This window comes from Babylonia areolata, chromosome 13 (genome assembly GCF_041734735.1).
Source record: "Babylonia areolata isolate BAREFJ2019XMU chromosome 13, ASM4173473v1, whole genome shotgun sequence".
In the NCBI taxonomy this organism is placed as follows: domain Eukaryota; kingdom Metazoa; phylum Mollusca; class Gastropoda; order Neogastropoda; family Buccinidae; genus Babylonia; species Babylonia areolata.
The window spans coordinates 6217105-6235540 of NC_134888.1; the positions used below are offsets into that span (position 1 = coordinate 6217105).

Here is an 18436-nt window from a genome sequence, read left to right on the forward strand (position 1 = left end):
GTAAAGGGTGGAGATTTTTATGATCTCCCAGGTCAACATATGTGCAGACCTGCTAGTGCCTGAACCCCCTTCGTGTGTATATGCAAGCAGAAGATCAAATACGCACGTTAAAGATCCTGTAATCCATGTCAGCGTTTGGTGGGTTATGGAAACAAGGACATACCCAGCATGCACACCCCTGAAAATGGAGTATGGCTGCCTACATGGCGGGGTAAAAACGGTCATACACGTAAAAGCCCACTCGTGTGCATACGAGTGAACGCAGAAGAAGAAGCAGCTTCTGTGTAGCTCATGGCAGTAGCAAACAGCATACCAAAACAAATCATTTATTCATTTGTGAACGAATTGACCATCCTCTTTTCAAATCATGATAAACTTTAGTGACAACAAAATTTCAACCACAGTGCATAAAAGACTGTACCTGATGAACAAGAAATTACATTTAAATAAATGTTTTTAAAAAGTGATGTGTCTGTGGAAGATGGTACCTTTGGGACAACCAGTTATATTTGGACTTGTTTCAAAATGTATCACAATGTGCTTGCATCCAAATAGATATTTTTGAAGTGTGTTGTGTCTGTGTTGTTTCAGTGGAAGATGGTGCTTTTTGGACAACCATCAAAAGGCATTTTGGACTTGCATCAAAATGTATCACAATGTGTTCCCTCTGTGTGTTTCCTACAGTCCTCTCTGCTGATGGCACTTCTCGGGGAGCTGCAGGCATCAGCGGGCAGTGTGTCGGTGAAGGGCAAGGTCGCATACGTATCCCAGCAGGCCTGGGTGTTCTCCGGCAGTCTGCGACAAAACATCCTGTTTGGTTCCGTCTACGAGAAGGGACGCTTTGACAAAGCGGTGTGGGCCAGTGCTTTGAGAAAGGTATTGTTGATTGATATTGACACTTCTTCTTCTTCTGCTGTGTTCGTTGGCTGCAACTCCCACGTTCAGTCGTATATACGCTAGTGGGCTTTTACGTGTGTGACCGTTTTTACCCCGCCATGTAGGCAGCCATACTCCGCTTTCGGGGGTGTGCATGCTGTGTATGTTCTTGTTTCCATAACCCACCAAACGCTGACATGGATTACAGGATCTTTAACATGCGTATTTGATCTTCTGCTTGCGTATACACATGAAGGGGGTTCAGGCACTAGCAGGTCTGCACTTACGTTGACATGGGAGATCAGAAAAATCTTCACCCTTTACCTACCAGGCGCCATAACCGTGATTCGAACACGGCACCCTCAGATTGAAAGTCCAACGCTTTAACCATTTGGCTGTTGTGCCTGTCGATATAGACACTGAAATAGCACATATCCTTGGTTGGAGTGTAAGCACTGTATGTTTTGCAGTGACTGTTATTTGCACAACAGGCGTTAAGCGTTCATTATTCATTTCCTGTGTTATTCAGTCCGGCTTTAGTCATACACAAATACACACACACACATGCACAAATACGTGTGTATAAGGTATGATTGATAGGATACAGTGATGATATTGCGCTCTTTGCCACATTTTTTTTTCTTTCATTTTCTGTACTTTCTGTCTTTCATTCTTTCGTTTCTCGCTTCTGATCTCCATATCTCTTTATTGTTGTTTTTAAATTTTTTTTTTTTCACTTTCAGCTGTGGTAAGACTGGCATACCTTTCAGCCTTCAGCTCTATATCTTCGTTTTCTTTTTCTCTTTCCCCCCCTCTCTTTCTCTTTTTCTCTGTCTGTGATTATAGTAATAACATACACCAGTATCAATTGTATGCAGTGTTTGTGTGTGTGGTTTGTGTTTGTGTCTGTGTCTGTATGTGGGCCTGGCGTATGAGCTTGTGCATTTTGTGCTTGTGTGTGTGAATTAGTGTGTTTGTGTCTGTGTGTGTCTCAATGTCTCCAACAGAGCTCACATTCACCCCGCCAAACAACCAGCACAGCAGTGTCTTTTTTTCAGGATTTGGAGATCATGCCTCAAGGGGACAGCACCCTGATAGGAGACCGTGGGGTCAGTCTGAGTGGAGGTCAGAGGGCAAGGGTCAGCCTGGCACGCGCACTGTACAGCAACGCTGATGTGTATCTGCTGGATGACCCGCTCAGTGCTGTGGACGCCGCTGTGGGTCACCACATCTTTCAGAAGTAAGGGACAGCACTCATGGGTCACCACATCTTTCAGAAGTAAGGGACAGCACTCACTGTGGGTCACCACATCTTTCAGAAGTAAGGGACAGCACTCAAGGGTCACCACATCTTTCAGAAGTAAGGGACAGCACTCATGGGTCACCACATCTTTCAGAAGTAAGGGACAGCACTCACTGTGGGTCACCACTTCTTTCAGAAGTAAGGGACAGCACTCATGGGTCACCACATCTTTCAGAAGTAAGGGACAGCACTCACTGTGGGTCACCACATCTTTCAGAAGTAAGGGACAGCACTCATGGGTCACCACATCTTTCAGAAGTAAGGGACAGCACTCATGGGTCACCACATCTTTCAGAAGTAAGGGACAGCACTCACTGTGGGTCACCACATCTTTCAGAAGTAAGGGACAGCACTCATGGGTCACCACATCTTTCAGAAGTAAGGGACAGCACTCATGGGTCACTATATCTTTCAGAAGTAAGGGACAGCACTCATGGGTCACCACATCTTTCAGAAGTAAGGGACAGCACTCACTGTGGGTCACCACATCTTTCAGAAGTAAGGGACAGCACTCACTGTGGGTCACCACATCTTTCAGAAGTAAGGGACAGCACTCACTGTGGGTCACCACATCTTTCAGAAGTAAGGGACAGCACTCACTGTGGGTCACCACATCTTTCAGAAGTAAGGGACAGCACTCATGGGTCACCACATCTTTCAGAAGTAAGGGACAGCACTGGTTGGCTCCCAGGGAAAGTGTATGTAGTTCATGTATTTCATTACAGTGTGTTAATATTAAAGGCAAATTATGTCATTAGTTTACACGTTCACATCAAATGTAATGGAAACTGAAAGAGTAGACGTGTCACATGGTACTTTGTAGGACAACTTTCAAATACACATAATTATACTTTTTTTACTGTGAAGCTTTTAACTCTTTGAGTCCTGAGTTCCTGAGCAATTTTAACCCTTCTGCCTGAGCTCCTGAGCCAAAATTTGCAAATAATTGGTATTTAATGTGTTACGGCAGATATAAAAAGAGTGCCCTGACCACCGCTTTACCAGTGGTAGAGAAAAATGACATAATGCCTAGCCGCTGGTTGAGCGGTACGTAAACACTTGTGTTGTGTTTTGCTATTGGTTGACTTTTGAAATCGATCTTTTTTATCCAAAGCACATACACAAAACACAGTGAAAAGGCGCGGCCATGTTGGTACTACGTTCTCTGACGTCAGAATATTACGGTTTTTCTGATTGGCTCTTCAGTATAAGTCAACCAATAGCAAAACACGACACAAGTGTTTACGCACCGCTCAACCGGTGGCCAGGCATAATGTCATTTTTCTCCACCACCGGTAAAGCGGTGGTCAGGGTTCAAAGGGTTAAAGCTTTTTTGCACTTAGCATTCCAGAAAGGAATATTTAAAGATGTTGCTGATAATTTCTTGTTAAAGTTAAAAATTTCTGAAAGTTTGCTTCATAGTCCAGTTGGACATAGGCTTTGATTACAAATGGCTGATTACAGGTGTATCCAGGGAGCACTGAGAAACAAGCCGAGGATTCTGGTGACTCATCAGCTGCAGTACCTGACTTCTGCCGACAGTATTCTGATCCTGAAAGAGGTGTGTGTGTGTGGAGTGGGTGGGTGTAAAGGGGGGCGTGTCTTCTACTGTCTGCTTCTAAATTTGGGGCTTAACTCACTCAGTACGGCCAGTCCTCTCTTCTCCTCTACACAGACCCCTCGGATGTCCAGTGGGTGTCTGAATGACCCAACCTTTAGCTTCCGTCATCAGAATTGTGGTATTCTTTGTCAGCATTCACCTCTTCAGTATAAGAGCCTTCCGCTTGCAATATTTTGATGATGGTAATTGGGGTGAAACGCTGTTAACGTCGTCTCTTTCGCCGTTCGTATGGAGAGAGTTAAAATAGTCTGAAAGCAAGACGGTTGTGAAGAATTACAAGCACAGTGAGAATTGAATATTTGTTTGTCCTGGAAACCATATGTAAAGGTTTATCGTCACAACAATGAAGGGTAAAACCAACCAAAGTGCATGAAAGATGTGTGAGTTATAACCTGAAGTGTACTTTGAAACAGTCATATCCAAATCCTATTAGTCAAAGTTGTACAGGGTCATATTACATGTATGACTGACTGTATTAGTATTATCAAAATTCTTTAAATCAGACTATATCATTCAACAAAATGTCTGTATATAACTCAGACTATCATTAAACAAAACTTCTGTATGTAAACAAATTGCTAGATACTTGCCAGTATCTATGAACAAATTGCTACATACTTGCCAAACAAACAAACAAAAAAGACTATGTCTGTAATTTTCCCCTCTCCCTCAGGGCAGAGCAGTGGGCATGGGAACGTATGACGAACTGTCCAAGTCTGGCATTGACTTTACCGAGCTGCTGAAGACGAGTGAGGAGGAGGAGGGGGCAGGTGAACCCCCACCCCAGCTGTTGTCACCTGTCGAGGCCACGCCCCTTTATGCTGGCTGCGGCTCACAGATGTCGCTGGTCTCGGAGGCAACTGATTTTGAGGTGAGGTTTGTATGATCGCCAGTGACGGGCGCAATAGCCGAGTGGTTAAAGCGTTGGACTGTCAGTCTGAGGGTCCTGGGTTCGAATCACGGTTAGATGGCGCCTGATGGGTAAAGGGTGGAGATTTTTTACGATCTCCCAGGTCAACATATGTGCAGACCTGCTAGTGCCTGAACCCCCTTCGTGTGTATATGCAAGCAGAAGATCAAATACGCACGTTAAAGATCCTGTAATCCATGTCAGCGTTCGGTGGGTTATGGAAACAAGAACATACCCAGCATGCACACCCCTGAAAACAGAGTATGGCTGCCTACATGGCGTGGTAAAAACGGTCATACACGTAAAAGCCCACTCGTGTGCATACGAGTGAATGTGGGAGTTGCAGCCCACAAACGCAGAAGAAGTATGATCGCCAGTCATGTCCAACTATGACCATCGGAACAGCAGAGTAAGGCAACTGCTGTCCTGACTGGATTGGTTAGACTTTGATGATACTGGAGAGTGTCTTGCCCCTGACAAGGAGGATAATGATAATAACAATCAGGATCATGATGATAATGATGGTTTCACAGCCAGACCCAGTTCAGCTCCCAGAAGAAGAGGATGATGATGATGATTTGTTGATGACGATAATGATGATGATGACAACAACAATGATTGTTTCACAGCCAGACCCAGTTCAGCCCCCAGAGGATGATAATGATAATGACGACAACAACAACAGCTGGTTCACAACCAGACCCCAGAGGATGATAATGATAACAACAACGACGACTGATTCACAGCCAGATCCCAGAGGATGATAATGACGACAACAATGACGACTGTTTCACAGCCAGCCCCCAGAGGATCATAATGATAATGACGACAACAACAACGATGACTGTTTCACAGCCAGATCCCAGAGGATGATAATGATAATGACGACAACAATGACGACTGTTTCACAGCCAGACCCCAGAGGATGATAATGATAATGACGACAACAACGATGACTGTTTCACAGCCAGACCCCAGAGGATGATAATGATAATGACGACAACAACGACGACTGTTTCACAGCCAGACCCCAGAGGATGATAATGATAATGACGACAACAATGACGACTGTTTCACAGCCAGCCCCCAGAGGATAATAATAATGACGACAACAACGACGACTGTTTCACAGCCAGATCCCAGAGGATGATAATGACGACAACAACAATGACTGTTTCAAAGCCAGACCCAGTTCAGCCCAGAGGTTGATAATGATAATGACGACAACGATGACTGTTTCACAGCCAGACCCCAGAGGATGATAATGATAATGACAACAACAATGACTGTTTCACAGCCAGACCCCAGAGGATGATAATGATAATGACGACAACAACGACGACTGTTTCACAGCCAGACCCCAGAGGATGATAATGATAATGACGACAACAACAACGACTGTTTCACAGCCAGACCCCAGAGGATGATAATGACGACAACAACGACGACTGTTTCACAGCCAGCCCCCAGAGGATGATAATGATAATGACGACAACAATGACGACTGTTTCACAGCCAGACCCCAGAGGATGATAATGATAATGACGACAACAACAACGACTGTTTCACAGCCAGATCCCAGAGGATGATAATGATAATGATGACAACAACGACGACTTTCACAGCCAGAACCCAGATGATGATAATCATAATGACGACAACAACAACGACTGTTTCAAAGCCAGATCCCAGAGGATGATAATGACGACAACAACAACAACTGTTTCAAAGCCTGACCCAGTTCAGCTCAGAGGATGATAATGATAATGACGACAACGACAACTGTTTCACAGCCAGACCCCAGAGGATGATAATGACGACAACAACGATGACTGTTTCACAGCCAGCCCCCAGAGGATGATAATGATAATGACGACAACGATGACGACTGTTTCACAGCCAGCCCCCAGAGGATGATAATGATAATGACGACAACGACGACGACTGTTTCACAGCCAGCCCCCAGAGGATGATAATGATAATGACGACAACGACGACGACTGTTTCACAGCCAGCCCCCAGAGGATGATAATGATAATGACGACAACGACGACGACTGTTTCACAGCCAGACCCCAGAGGATGATAATGATGACAACAACAATGACTGTTTCACAGCCAGACCCAAGAGGATGATAATGATGACAACAACAATGACTGTTTCACAGCCAGACCCCAGAGGATGATAATGATGACAACAACAACGACTGTTTCACAGCCAGATCCCAGAGGATGATAATGATAATGACGACAACGACGACGACTGTTTCACAGCCAGACCCCAGAGGATGATAATGATAATGACGACAACGACAACGACTGTTTCACAGCCAGACCCCAGAGGATGATAATGATAATGACGACAACACCGACGACTGTTTCACAGCCAGAACCCAGAGGATGATAATGATAATGACGACAACACCGACGACTGTTTCACAGCCAGATCCCAGAGGATGATAATGATAATGACAACAACGATGACTGTTTCACAGCCAGACCCCAGAGGATAATAATGATAATGATGACAACAACAATGACTGTTTCACAGCCAGACCCCAGAGGATGATAATGATAATGACGACAACAACGACGACTGTTTCACAGCCAGACCCCAGAGGATGATAATGATAATGACGACAACAACAACGACTATTTCACAGCCAGACCCCAGAGGATGATAATGATAATGACGACAACAACAATGACTGTTTCACAGCCAGACCCAGTTCAGCTCCCGGACGAGGAGGAGCGACAGACTGGCAGTGTCAACCTCAGGGTCTACAGGGACTACTTCGCTGCAGGCACTGGAGTCCTCGGCTTCCTCCTCCTCCTCCTCTTCCTCCTGGCCGCCCAGGCCAGCTACGTTCTCAGCGATTGGTGGCTGTCCAGATGGTACGCCAGCCTTTGGGGCTCGTCAGGGGGCATGGAAATGAAACAAGATAAAATTGAAATATTTTTGATTTCATGAGTTTGTTTCAGTGTGAATCTCATGGAGGCGTCACTGCAGTTGGACGATTCCATAAACATAATAATAATAATAATAATAATGGATACTTATATAGCACACTATCCAGAAATCTGCTCTAGGACATAATAAAAATGATTTTTATTTCACCAGTTTGTTTCAGTGTAAGTCTCAATGACGCGTTTAATTCCATATATGCTACACTTTGTTTCAATGTAAATCTCAATGACGCGTCACTGAATTCAGATGATTCCAGATATCCTACACCACATCTGCCAGGCAGATGCCTGACCAGCAGCTTACCCCAGTTGCCGTAGTCAAGCCTTGAGTGCATGTAGTATGTGTACCTGTCATAGTGGATTTCTTCTACAGAATTGAGCCATGGGACAACCCTTTTGTTGCCGTGAGTTCTTTTTCAGTGAGTCAAGAGTGTGCTGCACAAGGGACGTTGGTTTATCGTCTCATCCAAATGACGAGACGTGTTCCTGTCAGGAAGTCGTCTCATCCAAATGACTGGACGTGTTCCTGTCAGGAAGTCGTCTCATCCAAATGACGAGACGTGTTCCTGTCAGGGAGTCGTCTCATCCAAATGACTAGATGTGTTCCTGTCAGGGAGTCGTCTCATCCAAATGACTGGACGTGTTCCTGTCAGGGACGGGTGCAATAGCCGAATGGTTAAAGCGTTGGACTTTCAATCTGAGGGTCCCGGGTTCGAATCTCGGTGACGGCGCCTGGTGGGTTAAAGGGTGGAGATTTTTCTGATCTCCCAGGTCAGCATATGTGCAGACCTGCTAGTGCCTGAACCCCCTTCGTGTGTATACGCAAGCAAAAGATCAAATACGCACGTTAAAGATCCTGTAATCCATGTCAGCGTTCGGTGGGTTATGGAAACAAGTACATACCCAGCATGCACACCCCCGAAAGCGGAGTGTGGCTGCCTACATGGTGGGGTAAAAACGGTCATACACGTAAAAGCCCACTCGTGTATATACGAGTGAACGTGTGAGTTGCAGCCCACGAACAAAGAAGAAGAAGAAGTTCCTGTCAGGGAGCTGGAAAATGAAACGAAACAAAACAAAAATAATTTTGTGTCATCAAAGCATAAAACTGCAGGGTCTCCTCTGGTGTGTGGCCTCCTGGCGACCTAACATCGATGGTTCCCTGCAGACTGCCGACAATGGAACTTTGACAGATGAACCCGGGTGTGGTCGTGTATGGGGGAATCTAAATGAGCGGCGTGGGAATAATGCCATTGAAATGGTGCAGATGATGGGGCAAAAAAAAAAGAAAAGTATCAAAGTAGGCATAGCTGCTTTTTTTTTTTTTTCAGTTTTTTTTTTTTTTTTTTCAATTTTTTTTTTTTTTTTTTTTTTTTTGATACATACAGCCCTCAGTGTGGAAGTGCATTGTATATATGTGTGTGTGTGTGTCAGGGTGATGGGTGATGGGGGGATGGGGTGAACTTTCATTGTTTTTTCATTTTTAGATGTGTCAGGGTGATGGGGGGATGGGGTGAACTTTCATTGTTTTTTCATTTTTAGATGTGTCAGGGTGATGGGGGCATGGGGGTGAACTTTCATTGTTTTTTTCATTTTTAGATGTGATGGGGGGATGGGGTGGACTTTCATTGTTTTTTTCATTTTTTGAGTGATGACTGTCATTTTGATATCTGTGCACATACAGATTGTTCTGTTTGAAGCCAACAGTCTTGAAGTCCAGGAGGGTGGAGGATGTAAAAGAGTGGGATGGATGAAGAGAGAAATGTGAGGAAGAACTTGCAGCAGGATATTGCCTAGTTGTAGAGATCGAAGGAGTGGGGTGAGGGTGGGGGGGGAGGCAGTGTTGGAGATAAGGCACCGTGCAACACCTGTCTTCTTCTGCATTCACTCGTATGCACACGAGTGGGCTTTTACGTGTATGACTGTTTTTACCCCACCATGTATGCAGCCATACTCCGTTTTCGGGGGTGTGCATGCTGGGTATGTTCTTGTTTCCATAACGCACCGAACGCTGACATGGATTACAGGATCTTTAACGTGCGTATTTGATCTTCTGCTTGCATATGCATATACACACGAAGGGGGTTCAGGCACTAGCAGGTCTGCACGTATGTTGACCTGGGAAATTGTAAAAATCTCCACCCTTTACCCACCAGGCGCCGTCACCGTGATTCGAACCCGGGACCCTCAGATTGAAAGTCCAACGCTTTAACCATTCGGTTATTGCGCCCGTCGGGCAACACCTGTCTGAAAGAGAACGTTGGTGGGTGTAAGAAACTTTTTTTTTTTTTTTTTTTTTTTTAGCATGCGTGCACATGCATGCATGAACGTGTGTGTGTACAAACCCACACATGCATGCACATAATTATATCACAGCCTTATACTTTGAAGTGTCTGTAAAGCAATCTTAATTTTACCAACCTCCCCCTCCCCCCGATTCCAATCTCTGTATCCTCCCCAACCCCCAACCCCCACTCCCCGTTGCCATGCCAACACTTAACACCTGTCCTCACACACACACACTTGTCTGCTCTTCTCAGGTGCACAGCAGAAGAAGATCGCTTGGGAGCCATACAGGTGCACCAGCACCTCCTGTCCCAAGGGTACAACCGCACCGATGTCGTGATCCCTGTGGTGGACGAGGCCCATCAGGTGCTGGTGTACTCGGTCATCATTGTCAGCGTCTTCGTGTTCGGCATTGTGCGAGCATTGCTCTTCTTCAGGATAGTCGTGAACGCCTCGCAGCAACTGCACAACAGAATGTTCGCCAGTGTGGTCCGCTGCCCCATCGGGTTCTTTGATACCAACCCTGTGGGTGAGTGGCTTTTAGGTTTGAAAAAAAGAAAAGGTTTTATTTTTAACAGGTTAACATGATGTGTGTGTTCGTGTATGGGTGTGGCTATGTGCACTGATAATCATGTACACTTGCTGGGGTGTGCATGTATGCAGTAGAATGTGTGTGCTTGCACATGCATGTTTGTATACATGCGTGTTCTCACATATACTTTGTTATATGGTCTGGCACACCCATTCACTTCCATAGACACACCCCTCACCCACATACCCCCTCCCATCGGGGGTGAAGAACAGAAAGGAGGAGTCTGTGCTTTGCAGACTGCATGCGGGGCACATTTTTTTTTTACTCATTCTTACTTGTTGAAGGGGGAAGAGGCCCCTCAATGTATTCCCTGTGATGAGCCTCTCACCGTGAAACACATGCTTCTTGACTGTTGGTATCTGCATGACGTTAGACACAGACATTACATGGTGGTTTCTTTGAAGACCCTTTTTCGTGATGTCCCGCCATGGGCGCTGATGGACTTATTGAAGGAAGTGAACATTTTTAATCAGATTTGAAGGTTTTAAACTATGGAAGGTTTTTTTAAAACTTTGAGTGGAAAGTTTAGAGTAGTGACTTGTTTTTATTGTATATTTTTTTACCCTTGTAGTAGGTATTAACGTGGTGATAGCCTTGAGATGGCCCTAGTGGTCAGCGAGGCTCTAAGCACCATAATTTCATTTCATTTCCCCACATCCCTTAAACACACATGACCCCACTCCTACACATGCAGACCACACACTATGCTTCACACACACAGACACACACACACGCACACAACACATGATTAGGTATTGATGGGGTTAGACAAGACTGCAAACTGGTTTTGGGAGAAGATAAACTGAAAAGATTGACATGAAATGAACATTTTGACATGTTAAGTTTTGTTTGCAGGATGTCCAAAATAGTGTATATGATGCCAGTCTCTACTTCGCATTCATTTAAACTTAAAATTATCTGTTGAAAAATGTGATCAACAGTTTGTTGTCCGGGACCCAAGCGAGAGAAGAAATGAATGATGTTCTGAAAATGTTTGTGAAAATTGAATGTTTCAGGTCGCATTCTGAACCGCTTTGCCAAGGATGTGGATAACATGGATGACATTCTGCCAGTCAACTTTTTTGATTTTCTGCAGGTATGTTTAAACTGTGGTGTGTGTTTGGTACTCAGAAGCAGTCTTAACTGACTAGAAACACCCCACCCCGCACTCCCACAAGGCAAAATTCTCTGAAGCTTTGTCAGAGATGTGGACATTGAATTGAGTAATTTCTCTCCATCGTGTTCCTTCTGAAAATCCAGCATCTCTCTTGTCTTCAGATGATTGCTTTGGGCCAACTCGTTTAACTCTCTCCATACGAACGGCGAAAGAGACGACGTTAACAGCGTTTCACACCAAATACCACCATCAAAATATTGCAAGCGGAAGGCTCTTATACTGAAGATGTGAATGTTGACAAAGAATACCACAATTCTGACGACGGAAGCTAAAGGTTGGGTCATTCAGACACCCACTGGACATCCAAGGGGTCTGTGTAGAGGAGAAGAGAGGACTAGCCGTTCTGAGTGAGTTGATGTTTGGACTTCCTCCGTGCCAAGTTAGGAAGTGCATGGAATCAGATTCAGAATCAGAATCACTATCATATTTATAAGACACACATATGCAGTCATAATTCCACACACATAAGATTAAGTTAACATTAAATAAATAAAAAAATTAACAATGAATAAAACAAAATAGAACAAGAAATTGAATTAGTCCTGTGTGTGATAACATTTGTGGCAGCAGTGATGAACACATTTTCCAAACATTTCTGCAAGTCGTCTCAGCATGGCATGATGGACGTAACCTGGAAAGAATCTGCTGAAGCTGCAAAATGTCCAGAATATTTCATCCACAATTGCAAAGGATATCTTTCTGCTGTGAAACAAATGGAAATTTTGATGGCATTCATTTTTCTGTTTCAGTGTAATCACTGTTGTACAGTTCCACAGCCATTCTTATATTCTGGACTGCATTTGTTTTCCTGCATTGGTGCAGTCAAGCTTTTTTTAGGAATCTGTTAGGTTTTGGACTTCTGATGGAGTGTTGGCCAGTGATGAGTGATCAAGGCTCTGTTTCTGCACGGTGTTGTGTCTCTCGGAGACGGGCGCAATAGCTGAGTGGTTAAAGCGTTGGACTGTCAATCTGAGGGTCCTGGCTTCGAATCACGGTGACGGCGCCTGGTGGGTAAAGGGTGGAGATTTTTACAATCTCCCAGGTCAACATATGTGCAGACCTGCTAGTGCCTGAACCCCCTTCGTGTGTATATACAAGCAGAAGATCAAATACGCATGTCAAAGATCCTGTAATCCATGTCAGCGTTTGGTGGGTTATGGAAACAAGAACATACCCAGCATGCACACCCCCGAAAACGGAGTATGGCTGCCTACATGGCGGGGTAAAAACAGTCATACACGTAAAAGCTCACTTGTGTGCATACAAGTGAACACAGAAGAAGAAGTGTCTCTTGGAAAGGCACGGTATTCCAGTTTTCCTCAGTGGGTACCTGAGGGTTGGGGAAGGTCAAAGTGGCAGGAGAGGATTGGGCCCCATCTTCCTGTGCCGAGCCCTGGTCACAGTGACTGATTGATTGATTGATATGGATACTTATATGCGCCTATCCTCGGTCAAAATCCAGGCTCAAAGCGCTTTACAAAAAAAGAGTCATTTACGCAACAGGCTGCCTACCTGGGTAGAGCCGACTGACGACTGCCTTTGGGCACTCATCTTTTCGTTTCTTGTGTCATTCAATCAGATTTCAGGCATACACACATACACACTCAGACAAACATGTAACATATAACATTTTACGTGTATGACCGTTTTGTTTATTTACCGTGCCATGTAGGCAGCCATACTCCGTTTTCAGGGGTGTGCATACTGGGATTGTTCTTGTTTCTATAACCCACCGAATGCTGACATGGATTACAGGATCATTAACGTGCGTATTTGATGTTCTGCATGCGTATACACATGAAGGGGGTTCAGGCACTGGAAGGTCTGCACAGTGGACATGTGTTTGTTTTCAAGGCTGTTAAAAAGCTCTGGGACCTCGAACTTCTCTTCTGCATTTGTGGGCTCAAAGTCACACATTAATTCATATGTATGAGTGGGGTTTTACTTGGCTATAGGACTTTAAAACATTTTTTCAATGTTTTTTGCTGAATGTACATAGTGTTCGTGGTGAGTGTGGTCAAGGTGTGGGTGTGGTTTAATGTGTTTCAGTGTTTCCTGTTGATAGTGGGCATCGTGTTGGTGGTGAGTGTGGCCAATGTGTGGGTGTTCCTCCCCACAGCCCCCCTCCTCGTGCTGTTCTTCTACATCCGGTCCTACTACCTGGCCACCTCACGCAGCATCAAACGTCTGGAGGGCACCTGTGAGTGTGTGGGGGGTTATATGGGTGGATGGGGGTTGTGTAGTATTGTATGTGTGTGTGAAAGGTTGGAGGTGTGTGTGTCCACTTTAGGCAGCATAAAGCTTCTTGAGGGTACATGTAGGTGTGCAGTTTACAGGTATTTTAGTTTGATTTATGTTGTTTTTGTGGCTCGTGGAGTGTGAATGTTTAATGGGTGTGTATGATGCCCTGCAGAATTAAAGGGAACATGTTAGTAAGTTTGGGGGGTGGTGAGGGGGGGGTGATGTGTGTGTGTGTTTAATGGGTGTGTATGATCCAGCATCAGGTGTCTTGGGGGAGACATGTGAGTGTGGAGGTATTGGGGTGGGTGCGTGGGTTGAAGGTGAGGGTGTGTGTGTATGTGTAACTCTTTGTGTTAAGGGTGTTTGTGTTCAATAAGAGTGTATGTGTTTATGGTGTGTGTGTGAGTGTAAACCTCTATGTGTGCTGATATGGTGTGTGTGTGTTTGTGTTTAATGAGAGTGTATGTGTTTACGATGTGTGTATATGTAACTCTGTGTGCGTGTGTGCTTTTATGGTGTGTGTGTGTGAGTATGAGTCCCTGTGTGTGTCTGTGTTCAGGGTTTGTGTGTAATTGTATGTGTGTGTTTTAGTTTAGGGTGTGCTGTTGCAGGTGGCAGCCATGTCTTCTCCAACCCGAGTGCTTCTCTTCAAAGTTTTCAGACGATTTTTTTGTCCCTTGCAGATTGTTGTTCCGTCTCTTACCAGGCACTGAAGAAAGGATTGTTGCTTTTTTGGTCCTTTTTAAAAAATAAAAAAAATTTTTTTATTAACATGTCTTATATTTTTGTTTTTGGGTTTTTTTTTGGACAGGTCAGAGTCCCTTCTTCTCAAACCTGAGCTTTGTCTTTGAAAAATGTAATAGTCACAGTCATGTCTTTCTCATTTTCTCATACCTGGTTTTTATGTGTGTGTGTAGGTAGGTAGAAGTCCTATCTTCTTCTGCCTGAGCTTTATCCTTCCTTGGTTGTTACCTGTCATAGTCCTCACTCTTTTTTCTGATGGTTACAGGTCACGGTCCTGATGTTACAGGTCACGGTCCTGATGGTTACAGGTCACGGTCCTGATGGTTACAGGTCACAGTCCTGATGGTTACAGGTCAGGTCCTGATGGTTACAGGTCACGGTCCTGACCTTTTTTCTGATGGTTACAGGTCACAGTCATGGTTACAGGTCACGGTCCTGACCGTTTTCATGATGGTTACAGGTCGCAGTCCTGTCTACTCCTACCTGAGCGCCTCCCTGCAAGGTGTGCAGACGATCCGGGCGTTCCGCATGGCTGAGCGGTGTGAGGAGGAGTTCCGGGGTCACCAGGATGACCACACGCGGGCCTGGCTGCTGTTCATGGCCTGCAGTCGCTGGCTGTCCGTCCGTCTCGACCTGCTGTGTGCATTGTTCGTCACCTGTGTCACCTTCCTCGCCGTCTTCGCTGCTGACTGTGAGAGTCCTTGTGTGTGGGTGTTGGGGGGAGGGTGTATGTGTTGGGGGGGAGGGTGTTTGTGTGTGTGTTGTCTTCAGTTTAACAGTTTCCACTTGAAGTGATATTAGATGATTGTGTGTGTTGAGGGGGAGGGTGTGTGTGTGCTGGAGGGGATTGGGGGGGGGGGGGATGTTGCTGTTCATGACCTGTGTTGCCTTCTGGATTTCTTTGCTGCTGACTGTGTGAGTCCTGTGTTGGTGTGTTTGGGGGAGGGTGTGGATGTTGTGGGGGAGGGTGTGTGTGTGTGTTGTGGGAGAGGGTGTGTGTGTTGGAGGGGGGGGGGGATGTTGCTGTTCATCACCAGTGTCGCCTTTCTTGCTGTCCTTCTGACTGTGAGGGTCCTTGTGTGTGTATGTGTGCTGGTGGAGGCTGTATATGTGGGTATGTGTTATGTTTCATGGTGTCTGGTGTGTGTGTGGAGGGGGAGGTTGTCAGTGTGTGTTGGGGGGGAGGGTGTATGGGTGTTTGTATTGTGGTGTGTATGTGTATGTGTGAGAGAGTGAGAGAGAGAGAGAGAGATGCATACACATATCCATGTATGTGATGTATGTGACTATCCCCCCCCCCTGCCCTCCCTGTGCTGCAGCTCTTGACGCAGGAACGGTGGGACTGTCGGTGACCTATGCCATGACCCTGATGGGCATGTTTCAGTGGGGAGTCCGACAGAGTGCCGAGGTGGAGAACCAGGTAGGGGTTGTTCCGTGTTGTACTGTGTTGTGTTTTTTGTATTCTGTGTTGTGTTGTATTGCATTATCAGGCCTCAAAATCTTCCGCCAAATCTGCCCAAATAAAGTTAGGTTTCCACTAGTGTGATCGACTTTCCGCTTGATGCATTTACTGATGTTGAAATTTTTGAAAAGGTTCTCGTTCTTTGTTCAGTGAATGCTTGGCGAGGTAAGATGGAATGACCAGCCTTGTCTGTCTTTGACCAGCTAACAACAATGGCTCAGCAATCAGACATTATTCACTGGGTGATGATTTTGATGACTCATCTGTAAAAAAATGGTTGGCAATGGGCCTGGCTCAATGAGAAGGTTGGAGAGGAAGTTCTTAGAAAGAACATTTGCAAGCTGCCTGCAGTGTTGCGAAGAAATTTGATACGGCAGCGGATTAAATAGTAATTTTTCTTTTTCATCAGTTTCAATGGGGATTCACCATCCAGACCCCTGGCCGCAAGGTTCCCTCCCCTCACATGCCAGTGTGTTTTAACTCACTCAGTACGGCCAGTCCTCTCTTCTCCTCTACACAGACCCCTCGGATGTCCAGCGGGTGTCTGAATGACCCAACCTTTAGCTTCCATCGTCAGAATTGTGGTATTCTTTGTCAACATTCACCTCTTCAATATAAGAGCGTTCCGCTTGCAGTATTTTGATAATGGTAATTGGGATGAAACGCTGTTAACGTCGTCTCTTTCGCCGTTTGTATGGAGAGAGTTAAGCCCTGATTGTATAGTGTTGTATTGTATTGTACTACATTATATTGTGTTGTATTCCATTTTGTGTTGTATTGAATTGTGTTATATTATGTTAATGTTGCTTTGTATTTTGTATTGCGTTGTTGTGATAAGTAGTATAATACAGTACAATGCAATGCAACACAATACAGTGCAATACAATACAATGAAATACAAGACAATGCAATATAACAAAACAGAATGCAACACAATACAGAACAACACAATGCAAGAGAGATGTCCCTGGCAAAATTCTACAGAAAAATCCACTTCAGTTGGAATAAACCATAACCAAACTTGCAGAAAAAAAAACAACAACAAACAAGAAAACAAAAAACAAGAGAAGCCCAAATTTGACACAAAGAAATCTGTTATGACAAAAGCGTGAAACAAAAAAATACAGGTGTTGTCAGTGATGCCGTCCCAGTAAACAGTTCCAGCACATTTGCTGTTGCTGTTTGACAGATGGTGTCAGTGGAGCGTGTGTTGGAGTACTCCCGATTACCATCAGAAGCGTCGCTGGAGTCTTCGGGGAAAGACGTTCCACCCCCTGACTGGCCCCAAAGAGGTTCTGTCAGGGCGGACAATCTGTGTCTGCAGTACTCCCCTGAGGGGCCCCTCGTGCTGAAAAACATCAGCTTTTGTATTGATGCCAGGGAGAAGGTGACGATGTGTGTGTGTGTTTTGTGTCTTACATTTGTGTGGTGTGTGTGTGTGTGTGTGTGTGTAGCCTTTGATTTAATGTTTTACATTTGTGTTGTGTTTATGATATGCATTTGTGTTGTCTTTGATTTAATGTGTTAGGTGTGTGTTGTGTGTGTGTGATGTGCATATGTATGTGTTTGTGTCTTTAAAGTCTTATCACCTGTACAAAATGTGATGCTGTGCCTCAGATTTTGTCATTCAGCTGTACAAGATGTGTTTTTTTTCTTTTGTTTATTTATTTATTTATAGTCTGTTCATCTCAGATGATGATATTAGACTGATGTTTTTTTGTTGTGTGTTTACATGTGTGTGTGTGTATGTGTGTGTCTTTGTTTATGCTTGAACATGTATGTGTATGTGTGTTGCTTGTGCTTGCACATGACTGTGCATGTGAGTGTGCCTGCACGTACCTGCATTCTCAGAACTTGTTGCTGTCGATCTTTCAGGTGGGCATTGTGGGACGGACGGGGGCGGGGAAGAGTTCTCTGATCACAGCACTGTTCCGACTGGTGGAGCCCTCTGGTGTCCTGACCATCGACAGAGTGGACGTCCGGGATCTGGGTCTGCACGACCTGCGGAAATGTATCTCCATTATACCACAGGTGTGTGTCTTCGTTATACCACAGGTGTGTGTTTCCACTGTCGCACAGGTGTATCTCTCCGTTATACCACAGGTGTGTATCTCCATTATACTCTGTTACACCACAGGTACGTCTCTGTTACACCACAGGTGTGTGTCTGTTATACCACAGGTGTGTCTCTGTTATACCACAAGTTTGTGTCTGTTATACCACAGGTGTGTCTCTGCTGTACCATAGGTGTGTGTGTC

The 18436-nt window shown here is 45.0% G+C and overlaps 1 protein-coding gene across 7 annotated transcripts in view; it reads left to right on the forward strand.

The window, feature by feature from the left end:
- LOC143289005 (ATP-binding cassette sub-family C member 4-like) overlaps nt 1-18436 on the forward strand; it is a 68399-nt gene that overhangs the window by 40576 nt on the left and 9387 nt on the right. For all 7 annotated transcript variants that reach the window (XM_076597754.1, XM_076597753.1, XM_076597755.1 and 4 more), the window contains 12 exons: nt 685-876; nt 1935-2116; nt 3644-3740; nt 4474-4671; nt 7429-7604; nt 10217-10491; nt 11571-11650; nt 13781-13931; nt 15177-15407; nt 16036-16136; nt 17368-17565; nt 18054-18209. In XM_076597754.1, the coding sequence (XP_076453869.1) occupies nt 685-876; nt 1935-2116; nt 3644-3740; nt 4474-4671; nt 7429-7604; nt 10217-10491; nt 11571-11650; nt 13781-13931; nt 15177-15407; nt 16036-16136; nt 17368-17565; nt 18054-18209 (2037 nt within the window). The remainder of the gene's footprint in view (nt 1-684; nt 877-1934; nt 2117-3643; nt 3741-4473; nt 4672-7428; nt 7605-10216; nt 10492-11570; nt 11651-13780; nt 13932-15176; nt 15408-16035; nt 16137-17367; nt 17566-18053; nt 18210-18436) is intronic.